Source organism: Euwallacea fornicatus, chromosome 3, assembly GCF_040115645.1.
Source record: "Euwallacea fornicatus isolate EFF26 chromosome 3, ASM4011564v1, whole genome shotgun sequence".
NCBI classification, from domain to species: domain Eukaryota; kingdom Metazoa; phylum Arthropoda; class Insecta; order Coleoptera; family Curculionidae; genus Euwallacea; species Euwallacea fornicatus.
In genome coordinates, this window is record NC_089543.1 from 2929381 (window position 1) to 2950424 (window position 21044).

The 21044-nt window shown below is 32.8% G+C and overlaps 3 protein-coding genes across 13 annotated transcripts in view; 1 reads left to right on the forward strand and 2 right to left on the reverse strand.

Annotated features, from left to right (window-relative positions):
• The window catches only part of tgo (Aryl hydrocarbon receptor nuclear translocator homolog tgo), a 42608-nt gene extending 34160 nt beyond the window's left edge, over positions 1–8448 (reverse strand). Inside the window, exons 1-2 of one of the 7 annotated variants that reach the window (XM_066302119.1) lie at positions 8237–8448; positions 7024–7072 (exon numbers count right to left, since the gene is read on the reverse strand). In XM_066302119.1, coding sequence (XP_066158216.1) covers positions 7024–7072; positions 8237–8264 — 77 coding nt within the window. In that variant the 5' untranslated portion in view covers positions 8265–8448. Of the gene's footprint in view, positions 1–1340; positions 1836–7023; positions 7073–8236 lie in introns of those variants that run through there. The other 6 variants (XM_066302115.1, XM_066302114.1, XM_066302113.1 and 3 more) reach the window with 6 other exon arrangements.
• Positions 2017–11823, forward strand: thoc7 (THO complex 7). Of its 3 annotated transcripts, XM_066302123.1 has the most exons (3): positions 2017–2147; positions 6676–6725; positions 10611–11823. In XM_066302123.1, exon 3 carries the CDS (start codon positions 10688–10690, stop codon positions 11213–11215), a length of 528 nt encoding a protein of 175 aa, XP_066158220.1. In that variant the 5' UTR covers positions 2017–2147; positions 6676–6725; positions 10611–10687; the 3' UTR covers positions 11216–11823. The 3 variants fall into 3 exon arrangements, with proteins under 3 accessions (XP_066158220.1, XP_066158221.1, XP_066158218.1); XM_066302124.1 differs by lacking the exon at positions 6676–6725 and having other exon boundaries at positions 2027–2147; XM_066302121.1 differs by lacking the exons at positions 2017–2147; positions 6676–6725 and adding an exon at positions 9397–9565.
• A 233-nt stretch (positions 11824–12056) lies between these two features.
• Positions 12057–20721, reverse strand: LOC136350433 (uncharacterized). Of its 3 annotated transcripts, none has more exons than XM_066302110.1 (7): positions 20547–20721; positions 14821–14954; positions 14614–14768; positions 13489–14564; positions 13269–13432; positions 12841–13212; positions 12057–12774 (listed from the first exon to the last, which is right to left on the reverse strand). In XM_066302110.1, exons 2-7 carry the CDS (start codon positions 14918–14920, stop codon positions 12410–12412), a joined length of 2232 nt encoding a protein of 743 aa, XP_066158207.1. In that variant the 5' UTR covers positions 14921–14954; positions 20547–20721; the 3' UTR covers positions 12057–12409. The 3 variants fall into 3 exon arrangements, with proteins under 3 accessions (XP_066158207.1, XP_066158208.1, XP_066158209.1); XM_066302111.1 differs by lacking the exon at positions 20547–20721 and adding an exon at positions 20250–20500; XM_066302112.1 differs by lacking the exon at positions 20547–20721 and adding an exon at positions 18394–18894.
• Positions 20722–21044: the final 323 nt, after the last annotated feature.

Here is a 21044-nt window from a genome sequence, read left to right on the forward strand (position 1 = left end):
CAGACTAAAGACGTAAGTTATTTATCTGGATCGGTTAACGGGCTAACATGAAGGACTGTCTGTTTAGGATGAACAGCGTTAAGAAGAGGACAGTGTTACGACTGGCGGTCAGTCGCTGCAGGTAAAGACAAAGGCAAAAAAAGAGTTTATTGTGACTGCTCGATCAGTGATTTATTGCTTCTTATCTATGTTGAATATTCTGTTATGTTTGTTTAATGTTTGGAAGAAAATTGGGAAATCTTCTAGTTATACGATCTTTAGTTGAATAAGGTAATTTTTAAGAATAAATTTAGTCTAAATTTAGAAGTTATTTAGTAATAAAATATTGGTATGCTAATAGATTTTGGCAAATGATAGCGGTGTAAATTTTTTAAGTTAATAATTTTTTAGATCATTGAATATTGTCATAATTCATAGAAACATTCTTCAGTGATAAAAAAAAGCAGAAAACACTATTACAAATACCTAAACCGAATGAAGAATCGCAATTTCTGTCAGCTAAATCTAACTTGATAGATTAGTTTTTACGTTTCAAAATCATGCGTTTATTAAACAAGCGGCAATGTTTCATCAACCCAACAGCAATAATGGCTATTTGACAAGTTTGCATAACTAGCTTATCACTTCTTAATGGCTTTTGCACTACCTAATAAAGTTGATATGATATTTATATGTTCACGGAAGCGAAGAAGTGACTGATTTGAAAGGGCCAAAAAGTGGTGACTTGCAACAGTTACGGTTGACTAACGTTCTTGTGCTCGTAATCAATTAACACACCGAGACAAAACGAACACAAAGTTCCGAAATTATTTGATTGTAGTAAATTGATTGTTTAAATGACATAAAGAATTATTGATTCAGGACGTAACCTTTTGTACATTTCAACAATTTTTGTGTCATGTTTAGTTAGGGATTATGGAGGTAAGAATATTCATAATAAGGGAGATTGACAATCGTGCAAACAATAAATTAGATAATTTAACTGTTAGCTCTAATTAACATGCAATTATACTTCAATAATCTGTTATTAATTGTGTCAGTTTCTTATTAACGAGATTTAAATCGAAGAGAGTAATTTGTTCCCAAAAAACTGTTTGTTTACACCAGCAATAGCACGTACTGCATTTGATCCATCATCATAAAAAGAGGATAATGGTGATGGTATTCTAGATTGACGGCAGCAACCTATCATAGGTATGTCGCATTATTTTTGTATTAATATAAATTTTAGTTCGAATTTGAATCAAATGAAATTCAAGAGTCCAACAAAAACAAACTGTAAGTCTTGTAACTTACAAACAACAACACACCTATCAGTGTAAAAGTGAAATTGACCATACCTTCGTTTTTTGGGATAATGGGCCACATTAGGAGAAACATGGCCATGGGAAAGGGCAACAACAGGGCTAGGTTCTTGATACTGATGATGACCCATGGCAACAGGTGTCGGGACTTGAAAGTTGTGCGTGGACGGCCCTGGGACAGGATGGGGTTGCAAAAACGTCGGAGGGGGCGTGTAGTGGGGCGGCCCACCCCCTGCATACGCGTACATATCCACTTTGGAAAGTTATCGCTGATACTGTTTTTGCAAAAAAACTTTGATTCACTACGAGCAGTGTTTATTGGGCATTTTTGTGGCTATTTGGTTCCTGGCATTCTAAAAAACTTGTTTGGAAAAAAATGGCGAAATGTCACTATAAACATGTCTCGTTTGACCGAATCATAAAGTTGCGATGTTCCACGTCACTAAAACACAGATGGCGACAAGTTCTCCTTAAGGATATGATTATTTTCGAAAGCAAAATGTCGCGAAAGCACATGGGATGAAAACACGACGTAGTCGAGAAAATTGAGAGGGCAGACGTAGTGCAGCGAGCGTTTGCCACGCGAGAGGCAAAGAATACAGTGCCCGGTGACAGCAATCGGATGGATGACTCCGCCGACATGGTGGAGCGTTGGTGGTGGGGTGGAACTACCACGAAGTGGTTGGTGACTGATAACGGATAGTACGGTAAAGCACTCTCCACTTTCCGGGGACTTCTAGAAGGGGGCTTAGATCCCATTAGTCCCAGTATCTCGAGAACCGCGTTTGCCTGAACTCTGATTTTAAATAGTTTCTATTCTCGTTCACCACACAATAACCTGCGGTAAGTCTTGCAAACCATTTGTCTGTACTGCTGAACTAAGCACTTATATTGGAAAAATTTAAATCAGAAGAAAAATCGGATATAAAAATATTGTATAATTTTTTTGGACAAAATTTTCCTTTCTTTAAGCTTGAGGTTTGGACTGCCCGTCTCTGAAGCAAATTTACGTCTATTTAATATAAAATTTTATAAAAAGGCATTGAATTCCATATAAATTATATAAATATTCTTTACTACACCCAAAAACAGATATAGTTTATTAATAAATCTTTGATGTATAAGATTGAAACATTTTTCCTAGGTAAATGAATGCTAATCGATGAGAATTTCATATGGATAGTTAGAATACAAACCCGAACTAACATAACAAAAACTAGCTACAACTAAAATCTAAAGCACGTAGGTAACGTCAACTAAACGAATATCATATATACAAGTTTATAAGATTCGATTTTGAACAGACGTGAAAAAAATTCTTGCATTCTTGAGCAGAACAAATATCAACTGAAAATGTATGGTATAGTCGACACGAATATTTTGATGTTCCTCAAAAGACTTAAGATAAATAGAAGTACAAGAATAGTTCCGAAAAAATATTTCTACAGGAAAACGTGTAATATTAAAAGTGATGTATAAAATCAGGCCCGAAGTTTTATAACTGTCGTAAATGATTTTAGTTATGAAATATTCTAGTCCAGCTTAACTTAAACTTTAGCTTTGGTGCAATATCATGGCCCCTACGTTTATATAACAGCTAAATAACACCATTAGCAATACGACACTAAAATTTTTAATGTTTTTAAACCAAAAAAACTCCTTTAAAAATATTTTCGCAGGGAAAATCAAATGTATTAGTTTTCATGGTATTGGTACACACGATGGACCTCTGTATTCTTTTTCTCTGTTTCAGCTAAAGGGAAGTTGATCCCTTCCATAATTAATTTACGAAAATACTCTGATCAGAGAAAAATTTACTTAATTCTACCGAGTACAAAAAAAAATTGGTCACCATATAGATTTTCAACACTGAGCGAAGTTATTTGTTTATACCCTTAAGACCAACAGTCAACACTCCGCATTTGTAGCAAATATCTGCAACTCTAAAAGGTGAACGGAAAATATTGATATCTATTTTAAAACGATAACACCTTATATCCCGGTAAGAAAACATTTGTGAGCTTATGTTCACATCATTTTTTTTGTCCGGTTTTTCCATGTGCAATCCGTCCTAACATTCTGCACCACTTTGAATAATAACTCAACAGTTTCCAATAATTATTGCAGTTCCAAATGACTGTTGAATTCAGGATAATTCATAAAAATTCCTTAAATTTCCAACAACTTTATCCATTACTTATGTTCCACGTCCTTCAATCTCGATATTTTTGGCCTTCTTTAAATTCTATATGTATGTATATACAAGATTACCCACATAAAAAGGTCCATCATCTTAAAATAGGCTGTTATAATTTTCGTTGACAAGTTGCCCTCGAAATGCAAAAATCTTATTTATTTCCAATATTAAGCTTTTAGAAACAGCTAATAATTTAAATATGGCATATTATAAAAAATATTCTTAGAATTTTGGCAAATACAAAAATAAAAAAATATCACATTTTATCAGCCACACACGTCACAAATGACTGAAATTATTAGAAACTATTAGGACATTCGAGCATTTTGAGGGATTCAACAGGGCGAATTAGGTATTATCAAGAATTATTGGAAAATTTATGAGTAATTTCTAACCTTGTTACTCATTTCATATACGAGTATAATTGCATTTTTAGTAACTGATAATATTACAACTACAGATTGGCAAAGTTTAACAGGCAATTTTTAACCATAAACCACTGCAAACCTTTTGGTTACCGTTTCAGATTCTATTATATTCACTAGTTTAAACGTACAACATTTCAATTTATCTTCACCAAAGAAGGAATTCTCACTGTGCATTATCATAGGGCGATGTCTTAAACATATGCCAAGAATCTGAATACGAAACCTTCCAAGAGGCTGCACTTTCGCTAGTTCTTTGAATAAAAATGTTTAAGTATTCCCTATAACAATGGAAACTAGACCATTTAAATATTTGTTGCGATCCCGCCACCCAAACCAATGAATTATGGAAAAAGGTAAGGCACGAAGCTGTCTCGCATTATTGCTGCAACCTCTTGCCCCAGCCTAAACCCGAACGTGAAAAAACCTGAAGTTTATGGTCTTCGATATGAAAACATAAAGAAAGAGCGCTTTAGGACGTTGCTTCACTTACTTTTAAGATCAATGTTTTATTTATGAATATCGTAGTTCAATGCGAACTTTTTACGGAGAGATTGTACCTTAACGTAACAGACACTTTAAGTACTTGTACTTACATTCATAAAAAAAAGGGCTCTCCTGTTAAGGGTTGGTTTTTGTGAAATTGGGAATGACATTTATCCCTCTTTGAATAGATAATAGACACTTATATTTTACAAAAAAATATTATTTAAATAATTTTCAATAGTTTATGTGTAATATAATTTTCCAACAATTACCCTCGCCAACTTATTACCCGTTTATGCTTATCTGTATTTTTTAATGCTCACAGGTAATAAACATAAAATTTATTTATTTTTTGTTTTGTTTCCAAATTTAAGACAGACTGCGTAAACATCAAGTTTTATCAGTTCCGCTTTAATTGCTCACGTTCACTGATAGGAAAAGTGTTTTTTTTTTTAATGTTTCAGTTTGAGTTTCAATGGCAAACTGCACTTATTGTGATATGCATAGACAAGTTGAGATTAAGGCTATCGACAAATTAGGCTAATAAGTAAATTGTATAATGAACAAACTGTTACTAATACAAATTAATAAGGGCCCATAGGCAATTTAACTGCGATCATTATCCCCGTTTTACTGCATAGCACATCTAGTGCATCTCGATAACATCGGCATTTAATATACCTTGGCAGCTCAAAGAATGCGATTTTTTTATTTTAGAAAGATGAAGAATATAGACACTTCATTCTAAGAAACAAAGTGTGGCTTCGCACTCAGATTGATTGGTTGTAATTCCTAAAAGCGTTTTACTACCATTTTTAATAACCCATAAGTATGGCGAGCAGCCCATAAATCAAGCAGATATTTTTATGCGTTTGGTTGCGATTCAGAAGCTGATCCTGCAAAAAAAATTATCGAGATATTTTTGTCTTATAAGGTCCTGCTACATGTTAGGTGAAATGACACAAATCAACTTTAAGGCCACTTAAATATGTAAATTGCCTCCATCTTTGTCAAATTTATTACTTTTTCAACAAAGGCAATTGCATCAATTTTAGTAAGTATACTTATTGCGCTCACGGGGATGACGCTTTGTATTATACCCTCGGGAAGGGGCGATACTGACGAGCAATAACAAGCTTACTGCTTGTAAACATTCTCAAATTATTTCTTCAAATGTAATATTAAACCTAAATTTACTTGCGTCTAGATTAGATAAAATAGCATCATGGCTCACCTCCGTGACACATAGATTCCCCTGACGTATATGAAGATTGACGATGTAGTTACAGGATTTTAAAATATCGGGGATAACACAAAGCCTTATAAATGACAACAAATTTAAACAGGCGCATTTTAATAGGGTGGATTTCGCCGGCAATTCTTTACGTCTCCGGATAATAATGTTAAATGTTGCCACATTATACAGTCTCAAGCTACTAAATTTAGAGATGTAGGTTCTTGTCTATTTAGAAATTCTAAAAGCAGTTTGTCCGAGGAATAAAATTAAAAAGAAAGCATTGCTTAAATTTAAAAAAGGCATTGGGATGTATGTGGTGCTTAGAAAGGCAAATTTTTATACCTGTACCGTTTTTAACAATTTATAACCCAGTTAGTCGCAGTTGTCGTATGATAATAAATTTCCACGGAAGTTGAACAAAGATTTACCTGAGAACGTAGTAGGGTGCACGACAGGTAAGAGACCTTAAAATACTACACAAAACTATTCTTTGTAGTAAAAACCAAGTCATGAATGAACATTTGAAGGAAATGACGAACGAAGTTCCATTGCAAAAATTATTTGATGTCTATGCGACATATATTCCTAGTATGTTTAATTCACTCTGCTGCTATTTGCCTGTTAGACATGATTAATAATTCATTACAACATCAGTTAAAAAAACTATTTATCCAAATTTTCCAACATAAATATTCATTACAAGGCGGAAATCTTAAGATTTTAGAAGCATAGTTAGAAAATATTCTTTTAGAAACATATTGACATAAATTTGCTTCTAAACTAGGTTAAAAGACATTTTAAATAACGAGGTGAGAATGGCAACACAAGATAAAGCAAAAATGATTTTAGAAGTAATATAAGAACAACATTAAATGCAATCCATTAAATGATAACAAGAAATATTTGCCCTTATCCTAATTGAATCTAGAAAACGGCATGAAGCGTTTCCAATTTACATAAATACTAACATCCAACAGCTAAGGCAACAGCTTTATATTTACTTTAAAGACACTTTTCCTTTTTTAGGTAGGGAGGCTATGGCACTATGTGGGGGCATGATCAATAAGGAAAGTAAAGTAAATGCTTTTTTAGATACGGTTCTAAAAAAACTGAGGTATTTTTATAAATATATTTTTTATATATAGGACAAATCATATGGTTTTAGAAACAGTTAAATATGATATTGCTTTAAACTGGAATAAGCTCAATAGTTCAGATTAATAATTAAGCATTCAAGTTATAGGAGGCAAATTTCTAAAACTTTCAGTAGACACTTAAATCATGGAAGTCTTTTGTGATGAGAATAGTTGATAAAATGAACAGACTACAGCTTTATTGCCATTTCTAATTAAAAATGATTACTTGGACACTTACCCTATGCTCACTGCTCTTCTCTTTGGGATACCCTTCGTGGGATCAGCACCTAAACACAAAAATAGGTATTATGTGAAAAAAATTCATTACCATGATGTAAGATGTGGTGAAATTCTAATTAATAGAATACATCTGAACTACAAATGCACTATGCGAAAACATTAATATTTAGTCTTAGATGTGTATCTATATCCAAGCGTTAATTATTTTAGGCCTTCATTTCATTTTTATATTGCTTATGTAGAAGTTACTTTAACATTGTATATTTTAGCAAATAAGTAACATCCACGTTTTGATAAAGGGAAATTTGGTAAATGTTTAACATATTCTATAAGGAACTAGTAGTATACTGTTATCCTGAAAGCATTAGTAATTCTTTTAATTTGGCATTTTGTGCACCAAAATAGTCATTAATTTCTGAAATTTCTCAATTTTTTTCCATTGAAATTTTTGAGTTTGAGACCATCAGACACTATTTCGAACTATCCCTTCATATATTACCTGCCACTGAATATGTATGTATACAATTCACCCATTCTTAGATACTCGTCAGGAACTAATTTGAAATTATCAATGATTATGAAAAAATGACCTACACAATGTAATAACAATTGTTAAAACAAACAAAATATAGGTAGTTGGCACATTTCAAATACAGTTACAAAAAATTTGAAAATTAGTGAGTTCTTTTCCAAGCTTAGTGTGCCATATTAGCACTGGCTAGTTGGGTACCTACTGGTGCTTGAATGTAACATTAACTAATAATTTTTCAGAGTTTTTCTTGTACACAAATTAATTGAACATACTCAATAATTTATTAATGGAATTTTGCCATAGAATTCACAAAACCATGTCTGAAAATATGTATTTTGCTAGATTTTTTGGACAAATCTTTAAAGAGTAAGTAGGTAATTTTGATGGCAACACTAGTCTAAAGCATTCATTACTTATTCCCTTACAGGTTATAGACATAAATAGCAATAGCACATGGAGTCTGTTCTGAAAGACTTCATGTACCCTATGATAGAAGTACCTGCCACAGGGTTTAAACCCTTAAATTCAATACCCCAATTTATGTAAGAATATGTATGAGAAATAGGATACTTAGCACGTATAAAGGAGGTTACTCATAAGAAAGTTACTATAGTTGACGGAGGGTCTCAATCTGTATTTTGTCCCTTCCTAAAAACTACCCTTAAAATGTAATACTAACCTGACACGGGATGTGTAACAGCTGACATCTGAATTAAAAACCATGCGGCTGATCTAGATGAACTTTTCTACTGAAACACTAATTGCACGGTTTACTTACTAGCCAATGCATAAAATAGATATTTTTATTTCAAGGCAGATATTTATCGACAAACAAATTCATGTTTACAACAAAACGTCCGCCATGTTCCACAAATCGGGACACGAGAGTGGGAGGACAGGAATTGAAATGTCATTGCCATTGTTTGCTGACATCTATGAGGAGGCGTTCGCAATGATGGCTCCGTTCATACATTTTACACTACATTAAATTTAATTTTTTTAATAAACATATTATTACGTGTACACGGGTGGTCCAACTATGTTAAATGAAGTTTTTTATAGGTATGGTAAAGATTTTAGTATTTTGTGTATATTATTTAATACGTGTTCATTTATTTTTGAATTATGATGAATATTGGAATTTAGCATTTGTGGCGACATCTAATAGTGACATGCACTACTAAGTGGAATATTATACAGATCTTCACCGACAGTGCCCATTTTCCTAGCTTTTTTTTTGTGTTAACTGGGATATAAAATATTAGGCGATTTTGACTATAAAATAGTAGGCCTCTGATATCTCAAATTAGCATGTTATTATCTCAATCCATTCATAGATTTGAACACGGAGAAATAAATCAATTTAATTTCTCGCGTCTTGTTTGAAATATTGCAAACGATAAGAGAAAATACAAAACATTATAAATCATGAAAAAAAGGCACGTTTAATTCACGCTTTAAACTTAACTTTTTTTAGTAACTTAACTGAAAGATTAAGTCAGAAAAATGTTCTTATTAAATTAGTCATTATTTTATAGGACCTAATGACTAGTAAGAAGCTTACTGAGGAATTGATGTATGGTGGGTTGCGTTGTTCATTTTCTCTTTCCGTATTTAACAGACTACAAAGCTTCAAGGTCAATTAAGACAGTCCAACGACTGCCCTAATTATCCCGAAGCGAATTACATGTTTCATTAAATTATATAGTTTTCAGTGAGTTTTTCGCTTTGTCTAAACCAGGTAAGGACGAGCTTTTTCTCGTTACATTTTACTATATATATATATATATATATATATATATATATATATATATATTAAGTTATAATTTGACAGATTGACGTTGACATCTGGATTCAGAATAACCTAAAATTTCAATACAGCAAACGAAATATCGCGAAACGTAAAATGTTTTGATTTAATATTCTAGTTTTCATTTAATTTTCTTTTATATTTATTCAGGAGAGCATAGCTACAAAGTGGTGTTTTCTTGTGGAATCATGTCTGAAGGTAGGGCTATAATTTATTCATTTTATATCCACTTGTAGTTGTTTGTAATCTAACCCTCGTTCCATGCATGAAAGCATATGCATAGCATGAGCAGTTAACGTTGGTCAAGAAGGCATATTTCATTATGCCTTTTGCTGCTATCGATGGATATATCCGTGAGTTCTATGGCTGCCGCATTTGTATGAAAGTCCTTATACTTTTGGTTGCTGTGCTTATAAATATATATATATTGTAAATAGTGCATTAAATTTTTTGAAAAAAACTGTTTTGACACGTCGGTGCTACCTTAGTATCGTTCCTTTGAGGTTTTATAGTTCAGCAAGGCTTAGAGGAGTATATGTACAGTCATTCCTGAAATGAACTAAATCAGTAGTTTTGCAAGGGAATATACTTAAATCCATCACTGTTTATGATGCATACTAATGCAGTGCTGTGGGGCAATCGCCACTGAGCTCAGTTGGTACTGCTTGGAATGCTTAGCTATAGAAAAGTTATATTATGATAATCCCTGTGTATATTACCACTAGAGGCAATTAGGATATGGTTTAAATATAGTAAAATGACAGAAGGCTCAAGAGTTGCTAATATTAATACTGCTATTTATACATTTTAGCATGTTTATCAATTGAATTATTAGTTTTACTGTTTACTTTAATTATATTTTGATATATATGGTATTTACTGTTTCATTAACAATGTATAGAGCTTAAAACACAGGTTGTATTAAAGTTTTCAATTACATATTTTAAAAATATATAAGTACAAAACAAAGTAAGCTTTAAAATTTTGATATTCTTCACAAATGACATGGAATTAACTCTTCATGTAACCATTCATGTGCTTTGAGTTCAATATTAATAAAATATACTAACACTGAATTTTTTTAAAATTGTATTAGGCCAAAGTAGATCATGAGATTAATGCAAACTCTAACAATGTATTTTAAAGTGTTTGAGCATAGTATACTGCATATCCAGCTAGGAAGATAACTATAATTGTTCTTCTTATATTGCGTACAAAACTATATTTGAAACGTTAATTTCAGAGGAGGTCATCAAGAGGCGCCTCATTTTCGATGGTGACGGCACCGGTGAAGATCGCCGCTTGAACGTGATAGTTAAAATGATGTCCAAATGGATTCATACAACAGATGAAACACCTGAAGAAGCCCAAATTACTTGCAACAAGATTTCAGCACAGTTAGCCCTAGTTAAACACTCAAGAAGGCGCTCTGATTTAGTCCATAATCAAAATGCCAAACAATTAGAAAACTACAAAAGTTTGCACTCTGATATGAAAAGTAACATTGCTGAAAAGAAAACGGAGATTGCTAATCAAAAGGAGGAACTAGAAAATGCGAAAATTGTTAAACAAAATAGGATTCAGTATGACCTGTTGGCTAAGGCAATTGAAAAGGAACCACCAAGGACCGATACCAATAAAAACCTGAAAGCCCTTCAGAAAGAGTTAGCGGATTTAGCTGCTGAAAAGAAGGAACTTGAGCAAGAAATTCTTGCAAGAGAGAAACAATTTAGTGTGTTAACTACTTCTGCAAATAGTCTTGCAGCCCTGCTGAGTGAGGGTAATAAATCAAGTCGAAGATCTGCCAAAGAGAATTCAGGGTCTGATCCGGAACCCATGTCAGAATAAATTTGGGATAAAACTAGGTTTTATAATAACTTGTTAAAATTGAAAAAAGGCTGAAAGTAAGATTTAAATGATTTAGAATAAATTTTTTGTTTAATAAGTGCGGTGTAAAACTGAGGTTTTTCAATTATTGTTATATTATATTGATATATTATACCTCCTTTTATATTATATCTACCTCAAATTCTCCATTTAGTTCGTTTAAGATCAGCCGCCAAAGATGCAATTACATTAATATGAAATCTGAACTAACCTAAACCCGGTTAAACCTTAACTAATATAAGGTGTCTAGTTATTATTAGACAGCCTAGTGATATAGATCATTATAACACATAATTTAGAATAACGTTTTTCTTTAATAATTAGTTCGGCGTAAAACTAAGTTTTTTTTTAATACATGTTTGATATATCTGCTTCAGGTTCTTTATTTAGGTCGTTTAAGATCTTACCGGATGAAGACTGAACTGAACTACCCGCAACTAATATAAGGTGCCAAGGGATTATTCAACAGACAAAAGAATTTGTCTTTATTCAGATATGCCTATCGTTGCTGTAACATGTAGAATGTGGCGTTCTGTAATATACTATATGTGGTGGTTACAAATAAACAAGTGTTTGAATTTCCCTACCTGTGACCAACATATTGATCATCATATTCTTCCTGTTCTAATGGCATAATTTCTTTCTGTCTTATCGTGATTCTGATATTTTCGAAATATTTTTTTGCTGTATACCTTCATGAAACGCCATTTTTTATTTCATTTTCAAAGGAAAACAATTTACAGGAGCACATATGGGTTTCAATTTGTTTGGGTAGTTGGGGGAAAAACATCAGTGTTGGCGCGATTTAACTTTTTATTTATATCACAGATTCATTTTTAACATTCTATAATTCCTGGATTAAAATATCTATTTATAAATATTCAATTTATTTGATGTTCTGGTAGGAATGCTACTGTTATTTTTAATAATAAATAGGATATTAAACTCTAATAATCTATTTTAAAACCTAAGAATAAGTTTAATAATAAATAAAATTATACATGGGCCATTCAAGTAAATACAAGGCCTTTAAAAGGAGTATCGAGATTTCAAGAAATATTAGGAACATAAGAATTTTGGACTGTTACCTAACTAGAATGTCTTAACATTTTCACTGATTTAAAATACTGAAAAATCATCCTACATTTTTTTTTGCTACGCTACAACTTGATCATTTACAGCCTTGTTTTCTTGCTCATCTCTCTCTACGTCTTTTTCGGTGGCTTCATAAGCAGGATTGCACATAGCATCTTCAAAGACAGCCGCAGGTAACTCATGAGATTCAGATTTTAATACCATAGCATTTTTCAAGTCTACCTCTGCAAAGCCATCAGGGGACGGAATTGAGTCTTTTTTTGTTATATCTGTTCCTTCTGAAGGCCTGTGCTTCATGTAAAAATGATAAAACGCGAAATATATCAAACCGATTATTAAAATTACTACAGCAAATAGTTGGAAGGTGTATCTGATTCCTATGGGTTTGATTAGATATCCTCCTACTAAACTGCCAACCCCTTTTCCTAATGGTAAGTGAAAAAAAAACTGGTATGAATTAAAAAAAAAACGTGGGTTCTAAGATAACTTACCAACTCCATAGTAGATGCCTCCAAGCATTCCTTGAATGCTGGTATCTGTGGTGACAGTCGATAATTTAGCCGCATACGTGACTGCAGCGGTGAAGCTCAATCCAAAAGTTATGCTTTCCATTGCCTCAAATATAAGACATAACCATGGATTGTAGATCATCGAATAACCCACCAATCTTATGGCGTAGAAGATAAATCCAATGAATATTACGTTGGCATGTCCTAGTTTTTTGACAATGGGGCCTGACAACACTAATAAAGGAATACCGACTACCCCACCTACGGTAATAGTCAAACCCATAAGAGATTTTGACCCTCCAAGGTCTTCGAGCAGCCAAAAGAGAAAGCTTTCAATAAAGCCCCAAGCACATCCTGAAAATCAGTGAATGTTTGCAGTTTGTGAATTACAGTAAAAATGGAAAGAGTACCTAGAATTAGGCACGATATAAAGAGAGCAATAAGCTCCATTTTCTTAAGTACTTGGATGACATCGCTCACAACACTTGAAGCTGCCTTTTTGAATTCTAAATTGATGAATAGCATGAGGATTCCACTGATCAATTTCAGAGTAGCATAAAGGAAAAATATTGGTCTGCAAAAACAAATATTATCAAAGGTGAATGAAAACTATTATAAAACTATATTCACCTGAAATCAGTGTATCCTTTGCCTTTGCTGGCAAAGTCAATCATCCACCCAGACAAGGGAGAGCTGATCATACCACCTATAGTAGCATAAATTCTCTGTAAGCCGTAGTCAGCCTTATGTTCTCTGAGAATTGCTATAACTGCACCTTCAAACATGGCAAAAGAAGTTCCACTTACGATTCCCACGAAAACTCTAACGAGTAAGTACGACCAAAAGGTCACACTCATGTCTTTTTCAACTGTGGTCTTTTGGTTCGAGCATATTTGTTTTCTGGAGCTTGTCAGCAGACATTTCCTGTTACAACTCCCAAGGTCCAAATACTGGATTTTAGTCTCGTTATCGTTTACAGGAATCGAAATTGTAATGTGTTTTTTCAGTAAAGACTGATTTTCCATACATTGCACATTTTCCTTTCCCTCTACATTTTTAACGAGATATGTAAGTCTGTTTTCTTCAAAATCATCATGAGATATTTCGTCGACTATTATAGCAGCTTTAAATACTGGACCTATTTTTGTGAAGTTTTTGAAATGGTCTCCAAAACCCATCATACAAGAAACGTTGTTCTCTTTCCTAATGTCACAGGAAAAATTAAAAAGCGAATGTGCGGGAAAATATATCACGTTTTTGGACAGTTTTCTAATCGAAGTTTGATATCTTTCGTTATTTTTTAAAGTTTTTTGGTTTCTGTTATTAGATATTAACAGCGTCTCATTGATATCAGCCTCTTCTAAGGTATAGGTGTAGCTAAGCGTGGAGTTGTTTTCAATATCTATCATTTGAATTTCGTATTTTCTCGTTTTCAGGACAGTACTAGAATAATTTTCGCTCAAAATCGCTTGACATGCGTATCCACATGACCTTAATGTCAACTCCACGTTAATTTCATTATTCTCTGCCGCCGTAAGACTGCAGGGAAACTCTTGATTCATTGTCAAGGTCAAGGGCTGATGAGGGGAACATGACATTCCAAATATAATATCTTTAGGAAAAGTCAGAGTTATTCTTCCTACTGGCACCAGTAGCAAAAGAAGGGCTGAGGCTCCACCAACAATCGAAAAGAACGATAGTAGATACTGGAAAGTTGATGTTCAGAAAAGGTAAGTGGTCAAGCTTAACACTTACCCTGAAATTCCCAATTTTATCCGCTATCATCCCAGCTAAAGGAGGCATGAGAATCGCCACCGCAGGGGTGACTGCTGACATAATGGCTGTTTCTTCCACATTTATACCTAGTTCTCTCATGTGAATTGTGAGGTATGGATAGAGAACCAATATTGCTAAAATTGTATATAATATACTCTACATTAAGCAGAATACAAGAGAACTTACTCGAGGAATGCATAAAGAATAGTAGTTTCAGAGGTAGTAGTTCTCGTTGCTTGAAGTCCTTTAAAATTCTATGGAAGAATAATTTTGCGTATCGGTTCATTTTTATTTTTTTTGTTATTACTGAGCCATTAATTCTGAAAAGAGGGGAATTATTTTAGAACTTGTTCTTAGCTGGGTAGTTGAAATGACCACTGTTTTAAATTTCCCAACGATGCAGAGATGTGTCTAATCCTCGTGGTGGAACTAGCCTGCCGTGGCAATCAAACTTCATTGTGAATAAAATAATTATATTGACGGATATTGTTTAAACAGCCTGATTAGTAATATTGTTAAAAACGTCTAGCCTGATGTGTATTTATCTAGAACCGTATACGTTTCAGCGTCCAATCTTATAGCCAATAGTGAGTGATTTTTTTAAAGAAAGGGAAAATGCCTCGAGGAAAAGTCTAACTTTAGTTGTCGATTAGAGTAGTTTTACGATACGAACAACGCTATTGATGTACTTTTAATGGGGTTTATCACCGGCAAAAGAGACAACATTTTTTAAGGTACTTTCGCTTAATTACACCTTCACGGCATGTTGTTGACGCAAAAATCTTGCGTTTTTTCAATGAAAAATCTTAGTTAATTTAATCGGAATGTTAATTATGTATATTTTATTATATATTAATAGCCCGACTAGTGCATTTATTAGTACTTTGCAATTTACTAATTTGGTATTGCCGATTCTCAGTGATATCGAGGTAAATTATATTTTTTTTACAAAAGGACGAACTGTATATATAGTCTATTCCAAATAGGAATGAACAGCACAGAAATCTCGGAAACGGCAACAGATACAAAATCGCTTAAATTGCGAAAAAGTTGCGCAATTTAAAGCAAATTAATAATCTGTTTTTATACCGGTGAAATTCCCAAAAACTACGAAGATATCCGGCAAAAAACGAATTAAGTGGTTTTCGGTTTTTGCAAAAAACTCTTACAGTTAGAGTAATGAAAATTTTATATTATCGACAGACTTTTTTGAGAACTCCTTTATTTTGAAAATGTAAATATTCGATATAGCACCTATGTGAAAATCGAAAATTTTACAATTTATCTTGGAAAGTAAAGATTTAACAAGAAAACTGGCAACATTCCTAAGGAGTTTTCAAAAAAGTCTGTCGATAATATAAAATATTCATTCCTCTCATTTTAACCGTATAAGTTATTTGCAAAAAAACACACAAACCGCCAAATTCGTTTCTTTTTCGGATATTTTCATAATCATTCGTAATTTGGCCGTTATAAAAAGGGACTATTAATTTGTTTTAAATTGTGCAGCTTTTTCCTAATTTAAGCGATTTTGTATCTATTACTCTTTCGGAGATCCCCATGCTGTTCACCCTTACCTGGGGCAGACTGTATATTTTATTTCGAAAAATGGTTTATTATAACTAATGGTCATATATAGTGTTGAATTCGTTAATTTTCTTTGTCTGTCAAGATATATGAGCGTTCTTATTTTAAATCAAAAAGTATTATGTCACCCTTTATCATTTACGCTTTATCATGATGCCAGACCACAAATATAAATTCCGAAGGAACAAGTTTCAAAGAGATTATATGGGAATTTCTCACATGAAAAAACGGGTTTTTTCAAATCTTCTAATTTTGATCATTGCGTTTGCGTTAAATTTGTGTTAATTGAATACATTTTCTAACAGCCATAAATCATCCGGAATTTGAGTTTCAAGGATCGAATATATGTATACGAGGTGTCGCAACCAGAGTGGGATGCAGAGTGGCACCAAATTCCTTACATAAAAATATTGCTTCAGTTGGCTAATCCGAAAGTAAATATTAAAGGAGATACAGGGTATTAAAATTAAATACGGAATTAGAGTTAGAGAAATTGGCCGTCTGCATTATGAAAATGAGAATTTGAGAACTTTTACATACTTAGATATTTTTCATCATTTATCCAAAAAGTTTATCCTCAAAGGTTGTAACATAATCATATAAACACCCGTGTAAGGAATATACCTTGTTATTCTGTGTCCCATTTATTTGGATACCCCTTGTATGTAGTTATTGTTGTATTTTTCCATATTTAAAATTCATAAATTGGTCAATGTCATTTTTGTGTTTCTACCTACTTGGCAGCATTAGTCAGATAGAAAAAATTTCATATTTGCGAGAGGTAAACAATCTCAAGAGTTTTACTAATGATAAATGGCAATATTTAATTCGCTGCATGTTGGTTAACAGAATTAAAAAAAATTAAATCGTTGGTGATACAAATACGATGATTTATTTTATTTATAATGCATTCACGCAGAGGTTAGTCAACTTCCAAGTGTATTCAGCCTTAGTTAACCGTTTCAAAGATTGCAAATAAGCCTATAATTTATACGTTAGAACAAGTTTTTTGCAAACAGATCTTGGTCCTCTTAATCTGAATTTTTAATTAGAAGGTGAATTATTGCCGCTTTTAGCCTAACCAGTTTAATGGGATTAATTTTTTCATTTGGACGTCACGTTTGTAATTGTTAATCTGTCGGTTATTTTAGTAATGACCCTTCTGTTAAACAATCAGGTTTAAAAAGGGTGCTGCATCTACATATTAGACAGTTTCACTTATGTAATCGCTACACGTGTCTAACATCTTACTTAGGGAATTCCTATTTCAATGGCAATCGACATATCTCTCTGATTGCAAAGGTTTAATTTTGCCACTGCTAGCATTTCTATTAAATATTAAAACCAATAATGTTGCAGAGTAAGGCGATGATGATATCAGATATATTACCAATAAAAATCAAGAACAAATATTTCCGTAACAAATAGCTTGTAATGGATAATATCTACGCACTTCTGGAACGGTCTTAAACGAACATGGAAAATCATTGTATTGAAATATTATCATTATTACCTTAATGATGGTAATTAGGTATGTTATTGAGAAAGGAATACCGGATAACATATTATTCAGCCAATAAAATTTACCAAATAAAATATTCCGACTAACAGGACCTTAATTGTATTACTGTGCCTAATCGTTAGCCTTGATACAGTACCTCCGCCATTGTTGGTACAAAGGAAGTGGAAAATAGTACCTTTGGTATGGTATTCTGGTCAAAATAGGTAATTAATGCGCAATCAAATTAGTTTATGTAGTAGTTATACCCTTTTTACATTCTATAATTGGATCCGGTGTAATTTATATCCTAGCGAATCTTTGGGAAATACGCAACCTTGGGAGGGCAAAAACAAAAAATAAAATCACGAAAAATTGGGCTGAAAGTGGTTGATTGTCCATTTATTCTCAATTTATTGAATTGTCTCAGTTAGTTTTATCATATATCTACGTTGGTATAGTTTTGGTTGAATGGATTGTGAAGAATTTAACCTGCATTTATTTACAAAATATCCTTTTTTCTCGGAAATGGAGGATCCTAAGTGTTTTCAGTAATAGGAGGATTTTTACGTGAGAAAGTCAATAAAATCGATTTTCGATCGCTCATTTTTCACGCATCAAATATGACAATTCATTATATACTATTGAGGAACTAGAATGTTCAAGTCACTTACTTTATATGAACAAACAATTTACAATTCCTTTACCTAATACCACACACATCAAACACTGATTGAAAATGCTTAAATACTAAATACCTGCCCCTCTCACAATTTTCATAACATTCTCATTAATATTTAAATAAGTCAATTTTGCGCCAAGATGTTATAGTTGCAGATACGAGTGGTATTCATTAGTGAAAACAAGCAATTAATGACCTCGTGAAAAGTATTATGTTAATAACGCATTCGCTTTTTTGTTATGCATTTGCTTCGCCCCATTTTGTGGAACGGTGAATATAAAGTTCAATTTTCTATGTGAATTGATTGCAAGTGATGTTAGCCTTCAAAATTAATTGAGAATGTGATAATCCTCGAATGTTCTCTAAACCTATCTAAAATGGTCTAATTTTTGCAATAATTTAAAGTATTCACATTATTCTATGAATGTGGTTCTTATTCCTTCCGTCAAAATAGGTACTTTTACATTATGCGAGTCCAAATAATATCTGCTCGCTCTACGAACTATCACAAAAATAAGAATCCCCAAAAACCCACTACACAACTCATCTAACCAACTATTATACGAACGTACGCACATGACAAGAATAACGGAACGACTACAACACATCCAAACAAAATGGAAAAACAATCCTCACAATCTAGCACTACTGACCCCACTGTACCTAACAAGACAAACTAGACAATCACGCTTCCATTCTCCCACAAACACCCTCTTAGAACACCTCCAAACATAAATCCTATCCTAACATCTTATTCCCTTATCCCCTGCATTAGTCCCGCTTATAAAACACCTAGTTTAAGGAAAATTGCAAATAGTGAGACTGTAAAATGAAATGCATACACTCAAGAGCAGAAAGACCAAAATGTCGATAGCTTATTTCGTGTGAAATAAAGATTTTGTATATATATATATATATATGTTTTTCTTGACAATTTAATTGCACAAATGCAGGTAACCTACGTCATTCATTTTTTAACAATAATAATGCTAAAAACCATCAGATCAGTCTTATGCAATAGAATTACATAAAAGCCTCGCTCCCTCATAGGTCAACATTTACTATCTATATTAAAACAACTAGGCTGGGGAGTTCTTTTAAATAATTCGCTGTGGAAGATTTAAGTCTTGAATAGGCATAAAGATATAAAAAATAGCTTCTGGTATTTGCCCTTACTCATGTGTAAAATCAAGTAATTAACCGTTAAATGATATATTCTCCCCATTAGCATGAGATGCACATCATATCCATCCAAAGACAAAGAACCTTGAATGTCTAGTTGATTATCATTGGAATTAATATTTCCTTATGAAGGTAAATGAACTTCAGTGATATTTATTACACATGTTTTCTAAAATGTTTATTGTTTTCACGACAGTGTTAGTTTCACAGCATTAAATGCGCTGAGAATCTCAGAGGTAAATCAAGTCTTTCACTTAATATACAAAATTATTTATAAAAAGAGGGTGCTGTATAAAGGTTCCATATTTCTAAGCAAAACAATTTTGATAACTTTAAACAAATATAGTTAAAGTTCATTGTAACCACTTACTTAAACAAATCTATGAGTGATGAATCAACGATAGTTATAATTACACTTTCTAATCGTTATATTTTAAATGGCGATTAGTTTCTTAACGTTAAAGAAATATCATCGCGCCTAACATTGGAACTCAAAGTAGGACATGTTACATTCATTATTTAAGAGATTTTGCATCATTTATATCCGATAACTGATAAAGAAAGTTTGTACCATAATCTTATTTTCGGTGATAAAAGACATTTAACTGGATTTTTTTGAAACCAGAGCGGTTATTTGTTCCCTCTCTTATTGTCTTGAATACTTACATGATGTGAAACTTTGATCACAGTGCAACTAACGAATAAAAATTGCTGTCTCCACATTAAAGAAAGTAATCATACTTATTACAATAATTGAACTTGTACCTGTTACCTACTAGTAAGGTAACACTTTAATAAAATTAGACTCCAATTCGGTTTTTCACCTTGCGTAATGTCTAATAAGTTTATTACTCATAAAATATAAACCATTCATGTTAAAAGCTCTAAGTATTTAATTGAGATATTCGCGTATGTAGTTCTTGACTTGTAATGTACACTTTTTGTAGACCTTTGTAGACTCACCGCAAAAATCTACTACAGACACAAAAATAACACTTAAATAGACACTGGTAAGAAATGAACAACAAAATTCAAAGTTCGTCCGTTGGTACTCGTCAGCCGAAAATTGTTAAGTAAAAGCGAACCGCGGCGATCTGAATTGGCTGTTGGAATACCTAAGTACCATACGGACTCAGTACTCGGCTCGATGTAACAACCGCACAGTTGAAAACAGGGGTAATTTTCAATTTGTTTATCGAATAATTGCAGATGACTATCGCTTCGTGTTTGCCTACCTTGTTTGACCATTATTAGACTAAATCCACAAACAAACTCATTTAAGGAATTTCATGTTAATCTTCGCTTGGCTAATGAAAATTTATTAGATAGAGATTGTTATGGAGGAAAGATATTACCTTGAGAATTAACAAAGGCATTCCTGAATTTTTTCGCTGTTTCCTTAATGATTTTTGCTTTTTTTGTGTAGACAATAAACAATGAGCAAAACTGAACAGTGACAAT